We start from the raw sequence: 8,218 nt of genomic DNA on the forward strand, positions 1-8,218 counted from the left end.
TTTCTAATCTTCTTTACCACAACTTTGCTACACTCTTGATCAATTTGAGATATGGTTATTAAGAACCTTATTGGGAATAGAGTCCTAGACTTTTCTCGATCATGAACAAGACATTGTGATTTGATGCACATGTATCAATTCGGATCGTAAACCATAATAATACTTATACGAATCTGAAATTTATAATTCGTGAGAATCGTCATCACGCTTTATATCAGATTTTTAGTAGTATGTTTTATGAGTATTTTCTAAAAAAATTAGAGTTTTGCATGAAAATTGATAAAGTATGCTAAACACTAAAAATAGTTTATATCATAACAGGAATTTACATCACATGTTAAGACCCTCATGGTTAACTCTAGATACTTCAAAACAGTCCAACCTAGCTTTCGATTGCCCACTAATATTAATTAGACAATTTAAATGCAGTCAAGCAATAGATATGAGATGCTTTTAAGAAAAATAATCAAATTATGAGTTATTAATTAGACAATTTAAATGCAGTCAAGCAATAGAGATGATTTTAAGAAAAATAATCAAATTATGAGTTAAAATTTCAATTGTCTTGTAATCGATATGCAAAGCAAGCTATCTTGAAATTTCAAACTCCGCTTAAACAACCTTCAATGACACTAATCCGTTCAAAATCATAAATAACGAATTCAAATTAATCTAGAAAAATAAAAAAATTATAATTTTTGAATGCATCGAAATTTAAGACAACTCTTAGTAACTGTCCCTTGGATCAATGACAAGAAATTCAAAATTAATTACACATATGCATCGCCTATAAGCTATGAAGTTTGTACGTTTTGAGTCGTAAGCCCCCCATGTGGACCGATCCAATCCGATCTGATCCAAGAAGTTGTCTGGTAAGAGATAAAAATTAATTATCTCTTATTTGAAAAAAAAAAAATGAGAAAACAGTTATCAAACTGGTAAACTTCCCAACCTCTCTTTATAGAAAAAATGAAAGAACAACAACGTAAACCGAAAAAAAAAGAAGAAAAAAACTTGAAACTTTTTATGTTTGAAGATCAACAAAGATGTGAAACACAAATATACATTTAGTTTGTGAATCATACTATGTTTTCTAGTGATTCAAAAATGTACTTTGGAGCAATCGTATTAAAGTAGCAAAATCAATGACTTCCGTTGCAAATACAAGTTATCAGTGGCGGACCCAGGATTTACACGAAATGGGTTCAAGATATAACAAATAAATAAGCAAAAAAGCAAACAAAACAAATTTTGATTAATTAAAATGTATCATTACAATTCTATTCTACGAGTTTTCATTTCTTGAAACCTATTCATAATACTCTCATCACAAATAGTATTAAATATTACTTTCTCTACATAAGGCATCATACAACTACTTATGAAATCATCATCCATTCCATTTCACAATTCACTCTTGATCAACTTCATTGCCGAGAAAGCTCTTTCAACTGTAGCAGTAGCAATTGGCAGGAGCAACACAAATTTTATAAGGCGAAACACAAGAGGATAATTTAAATGCTTCTTTACCTTAACTAGCATTTCAGAAATATCGCCAAGCCCTTTTAAGTTGGAGAACCTTTTATCAACATCACAGACATCAACTATATAAGCTAGCTGATTCCTAAGAGTAACCATTACATTTTTAGCAAAATCATCAGGATATAATTCAGTCATTCTCAATATGTTCTTGATGTTAAAACTAGAAAATGAGTCAACTGGATTCAAGCGAGCAACTCCAATAAGCAAATATGTTCTAACCTCATTAAAACGATCATTGAGTTCTTGAAGCTGCCAATCAATAATCTTAAAAAATACTTTCATACGATAGTGATGTGAGATAGTATACTCATCAACTTTACGTCGAGATCTTTCAAAATTAACATAGAACTCATCAAAATTAGGTATCGAAATATCATACTTGACACAAAATGCAGACACATTCTCGATAAGTGAATCACATCCTTCATTCCTTAAATCTTGCACTCGTTTCTTCACCACTTTAACAAGTAGAATGTCATTTGCAATATCTTGTTCTTTCTTTTGTAAAGATTCATTAAACTCATTTGTGATCGCTAAAATATCTCTCATTAAATGGAATATGAAAGCAATCTCAAATGTTTGACAAACTTTAAGATATCATGTTGCCTTAGCTTTTTCTTCAACAGATTCAGAATCAACAACAATAGTATCAAGAACATCAGTAATAGAGCCAAACATACTAAAAAATTTCTTAAAAGATTTATAATGTGAACCCACCGAGTATTGACAGCTCTAGCAAGACCAAGTTCTTGATTCAATCCTGTACCACTTTCAACTTCACTCATATCAAGTGCCTCTTGAACACTTTTTGCTTGAGATTCTCAAAGTTCATCCATACGTTTAAAATAACATTCCACTACATTTAAGACATTAGAAACCAACAATACAAGTTTTCTAACTTGAAGGCATTTTTTAGATACCCCAACAAGAGCTAACTGAAGTTGGTGAGCAAAACAATGAATTGCATGAGCTGATCTACTTTCTTGTTGAATAAAAAATTTAAGGTCACTTAAACGCCCTTGCATGTTGCTAGTTCCATCGTAGCATTGCCCCCGTATAAAAGATAAACTCAAATAATGTTGCGCAAGATAGTTAACAATAACTTCTTTCAAACATAAAGCACTAGTATCATGAGCATGAATAATTCCTATGAACCGCTCTCTATCAACATAATGCAAAAAAATTGTCATTTGCTCCTTACGTGATATATCACAAGATTCATCAACTAACAATGAAAAATAGTCACCGTTTAGATCCTCCATAATAGCTTTAATTGTTTCAAGCTTACCTGTAGTATCCTTTTGAATTTTATGAAAAGTCAACTAGTCATTTTTTAGAGTCTTTTTCAACACAATTTCACTAATTTTATCACACCGCTTCGCATACCATGAAAGAATTTCAAGAAAGTTACCTTTGTTTAGCGATGATTCATATTTACGATGTCCACGAAATGTCAATTCTTGATTCAAGAGAAGTCTCACCACTTCAATTGAAACCTTTAAACGAATTTTGTGCTCAAGCTTGATTTGATTGGATAGCTTAACAAATGCAGCTTGAATTGATTGTTCTTGTCGCATTAGATCTTCAGACCTCTTTTTTGCCTGAGCACTGTTTGACTTACCAATATGTGTATCTAATCTTTTTTTTTGTGCCAACCCTTGAACCCTATACTTGAAAATGCTTCACCTCCAACTGGATGAACGCTTTCATCTTGAAATAAATAGCAACACAAACAATAAGCTGCATTTTCAGTCACACTATACTCCAACCAATCATAATATTTTTTAAACCATTTGCGATTAAAACAACATTTTGATCCATAAATATCACTTTGAGGAAACTCTCGAATTCCAGGTTGATGAGGACCTCTTTGGATAAATGCTCTTCTAATCTCATCACGTTCATCCGGATCATAGTCTAGCTAATGTGTATTCTTTTCTTTGGATTTGCCGGTAAAGAATTCAAATCTACTCCTTATTTCGATCCTTTAGCAGAAGGATGAGTTTCTTCTAATTGGTTCGAGTTTTCTTACACCCATGGAGCATTTTGAGCTCATGAACTTGATTGTGGCAACTTCGAGGATATAAGAGAGAAAAATCTCTTCATTTGATACTCAACATGTATTACCAAATTAAAATTCTAATTAGAAAGTATTAAGCAAAGCATTGTTAAATAAATGAAATTTCAATTTATCAATATAAACTAAGAAGATAAAAAAATATATTATGAATGATTTCATTTTCTCCTCATTCAACATTTAATAAATAAAAACAAAATATTAAATAAAACAATTATAACCTTAATTTCAGAATCAAATACATAGAAATATACCTAATATTATTTGTAATTTTTCATTGATTTTAGAATGATAAGGATTTTTTTTAGTTGAAGAAATAAAAAATAACCAGAATATATATATATATATATATATATAGATAGATTTCGGAGCAAAAAACAAACTTGATGGATATTGACTATTGATGCGAGATTTGAGAGACAGAGAGAGTCTTTTTCCTTCAACAAAAATATATGCTCAAATTTTTGGGGATGAAAAGCAAGAGAGGCTCAAGAAGTGTTCAACAAAGAAGAAGACAAAGGGTTTTTAGAATTGAGAATAATAGGGATAGTACCTTTTTGGTTGAGTTTTTTTTTTTTAAAAAAAAAACTAAAAACAAAAAGGATAAAAGTTGTTGACTATTGGACTTTTAAACGTAAAAGTAACAAGATGTTGTACTTTTTATAGTTTCTAAAAAACTAAAAGGACAAAAGTTAACCTAGATAGCGGACAAAAGTGTGTGGACGTTTTATATATTAAAAACATGAATTAAAACTAAAATGTGGCAACAAGAATTCAAACTCGGGTTGGCTGGAAAAATTGAACCCTCTTCACCACTCGTCGAAGTGTCACACTTGTGTTAGTGGGGTCAAAAGTTAATATATACATATAAAATTTTAAAAATTGATTAAATATACACACACACACACACACACACACACACACACACATATATATATATATATATATATACGGTGTTATTTTTCAACGAAATGGATTCATATGAACCCACTTGACCCACTGTAGGTCCACCCTGCAAAATACATAACTCTTAGATTTTACTTTATATATTTTGCATTGGTATCAGAGCCAAGTTATAACAATAAGCTAAAATGTATTCACAAATACATTAATAACAATCCATAAAAGAAGTAGTCACACATAAAAACTATCATTGTAATACATTATCTCTTTCAAAATAATAAAACAAAAAGGTTCAATAACTAGTAAAAGATATCACTTATTTTTTTTCATTATATATTTTAAATGGAAAAACAAAAAAAAGTACTACTATCTTTAAAAAAATATTTTTCAAAAAAATAGTAGTGACTACTCTACCTTTAATATAAATAAATAATATAAAGTATTGAATGTTCTTTTCAAGAACTAACTTTGTGAAATTATGAAAAATACAGTATTTGGTCACTATTCATGAAGAAAAGGAAAAATTACAAGAAACTGGCCCTTGAATCAATGACAAAAAAATCCAAAATTAACTACACATATGCATCGCATATAAGCTATGAAGTCTGTAAGTATTGAGTCATGGCCATCCATGTAGATCGATCCAATCCAAGAAGTTGTCTAAGAAGAAATAAAAAGTAATTATCTATTATTTGAAAAAACATGAGAGAACAATTATTAAACTGGTAAACTTCTCAACCCCTCTTTATAAAAAGAATTTTAAAGGACAACAATGTGAACAAAAAAAAAATATGTAACATCCCGCCTTAGAAAGAGCTAGAAATAGAAAGAACTAAATTGGAAAGAGTCAAATTAAAAATTTTGGCAACTGAAGCTAAGTTATGAGTTTGGGTCAACTTCAAATTACCATAACTTTCAGTACATGATGAGTTATGTGGCCCATAAGATATCAAATGAAAGGTCTTGGAATCCTCTTTCCAACACCACCGAGTTTTGCTAAATTTTGAGTTTAGATGAGAGAGATATGGTCATTTGAAAATCCACATGTCCAGTTAAGGAAAGTTACCCGGATTTAAGAGGGGTATTTTAGTAATATTAGGGGTCTAAACTGATTTGATTTAGTTTTACAAATCCTAATTTACGCTAGCGTTTTGAGAGGAGTTTAAGAAGAGGAGAAAATGAGAAAAGTCAAGGCGTTCTTCAAGTTTTCTTGCGAATCGAAGATGTTTCGCCAAGGGTTTAATCCCTAAGAGGTATGTGAGTTCTCATAGTGTTGGGTTCGTTCACCCACACACTAATCATGTTATTTTCAGTGCAATTTTGTTCTTGAAGTTGAAGAATTTGGTTCTTGATGAGTTTTCTTGAAGTTTCATTCGTAATCCTGATTATTGAGGTTTTGATGAATTCTTTAGATAGATGTTAGTAGTTTGAGGGTTGTTTTGAGTAGATTATCATGTTCTTATGATGTATATTTGAATCTAAGTGAGTTGGGAAGAAACCATTCGATTCTAAACAAAATTAGGGTTAGAAAATGAGAAAGAAAATTCATCAAGAAATTCTGGGCAGGGTGTGGCACACCATGCCAGCAGTGCGCCACAAAAGTTGTTCTATAGTGCCCCCACCCTTTTTAACATCATTTAGCTCGTCTAAGTTCTTTAAAAGGATACATTCACTCCTTTTTAATTCCAATCACTCTAAACTATTTCTAAACATCGAGAGTTCATTTATAACATGAATCATAAACTTGAATTTATAATTCAAATTCAAGGTAGAGTTAAGATTCAAGTTTTGAGAGTTCCTTCGAGTCTTTTGAGAAGTCCTTTGCAAACCTTTTTAAACTTGTTTTAAGACTTGAGCATTTGAGTTTGAGGAAGAGTAGAGTTGAGTTGAATTTCTTTAAAATGATATATGGGAACTAAGTATTCCCAAGAGTAAATGTTTTTACATTTAAGATGAGAGAAAACACCAATTTCCAAAACACTTCTTGAACAATTTTGAGCACTATCTCTTTTAAGAGAAATATTTTGAGTAATAATCTCAAATCAGAGAAAGAGATGTGTTTTTTTAAACATATGAGCTAAGTTATATTTTTGGGAGTAGTATTGAGCACCTATCTAAAGAATGAAGAACCGCTACTGAACGAGAGCGAGTGAAGTGAGTAAGCACGGAACGAGCTAAATAACAATATAGTCAACTTGGGTAGAAAGGTTCATCCTTTTTTAATGATTCCTTATTGCTTTTTAGCATAGACTAGTGGATCCACTTAGTTAGTACGTCCTATACCCCCAAAAAGTATAGAATAGTTCTGACAGCGTGGGCTAGACGTTGTATCATTACATAGCTCATAGTGATGATTATCGGTTAGAGAATCTCCCATAGAGTTATTTTGTATTCTTATATACAACACATTTATTTTGTATTATTATATACAACAAAGTTATTTTGTATTCTTGTATACAAACTGAGTTATATTATAATTTCTAATGCATTGAGTTATTGTCTACAGTTTTAAAAGTTTTTCTCTATAATGCATCTTTACTACTACTTTATATTGAAATGAGTTGAGTAAGTTTGAGTATCCCTGAGTTGAGTTGAGATGGAGTAAGTTATTTCTTTAGTTCCAGTTCAAGCTTATGTCTTGTTTAGATTTTCCCTTGCATGCTCGTACATTTCATGTTCTGACGCCATTTGTCCTGCATCTTTCATGATGCAGATACAGGTAACTAGGATCATCAACCAACGCTTCGTTGATCCAGTCGAGTTCCAGAGTTGTTTGGTGAGTCTTCTTGCTTTCGGATGATCCCTTCTTTATGTTTTATCATTCCAGTTTTGTTATGATGATCAGGGGTCTTGTCCCAACATCCCTCATAGTATTAGATGCTTCATAGATAGATAGACATTAGTTCACGAGTCTTGTTCATTTCAATTACTATGTTCTAGACTTGAGTTGCCTCTTTGGCTAGTGAATGTTTATTTCTAAACTATTCTAAGTTGTCTAATTTGAGACTTTTTGAGTTAAAGCTTTCATTTGAGTTTATTCTATGTTGATTAAGTCTTCCGCTAAGAGTAAGTCAGGCCAAGGGTTCGCTTGGGGCCAACAATGGTTCTCGAGTGCCGACCACGTCCAAGGTTGTGACGCCCCGAGCCTACACCCTGGGCGGGATCAGCACCCGGAGACCATTTCTGGCCCCAAGCGAACCCTTGGCCTAACTTTCTTAATTCAGCGGAAACCTAACCCAACAGAATAACTCAATGCAATGCAATATTACAAAACAACTTAACTTATAAAATATGGCCATAAAGGCAACTCGAATCTCAAAATAGAATATTTACATATATACATAGATGAAAGACTCAAAACTAACTGACTGACTGTCTGTCTATGAAGCCTCTAAAATACTGAGATGGATATTGGGACAGACCCCGCAACATCCTAATAAAACAAAAACTAAGAACAAAAATAATTGAGTCCTCCGGAATGCAAGGAGGCTCACTACTAACTCTGGAGTGCTCAGCTGGATCAACGACGTGCAGAATGCTGATCCGGGGTACCTGTATCTGCATCATAAGACGATGCAGGCCAACTGGCATCAGTACATGGAATGTACGAGTATGCGAGCTGGAAAACTAAGCAACATAGGCTAGAAGGAAATTTGGAAGAAACTGAAAAGTTTACCTTGCTCAACTCAACTCAAC

General features: G+C 32.2%; 1 protein-coding gene across 1 annotated transcript; it reads right to left on the bottom strand.

Moving 5' to 3' along the window:
• Positions 1 to 1,404: 1,404 nt before the first annotated feature.
• Positions 1,405 to 2,091, bottom strand: LOC125869978 (uncharacterized). The gene has a single exon (XM_049550357.1). The coding sequence runs from the start codon at positions 2,089 to 2,091 to the stop codon at positions 1,405 to 1,407; it is 687 nt and encodes a 228-aa protein (XP_049406314.1).
• Positions 2,092 to 8,218: the final 6,127 nt, after the last annotated feature.

The sequence above is a fragment of the Solanum stenotomum genome, chromosome 7, assembly GCF_019186545.1.
Source record: "Solanum stenotomum isolate F172 chromosome 7, ASM1918654v1, whole genome shotgun sequence".
Classification (NCBI taxonomy): domain Eukaryota; kingdom Viridiplantae; phylum Streptophyta; class Magnoliopsida; order Solanales; family Solanaceae; genus Solanum; species Solanum stenotomum.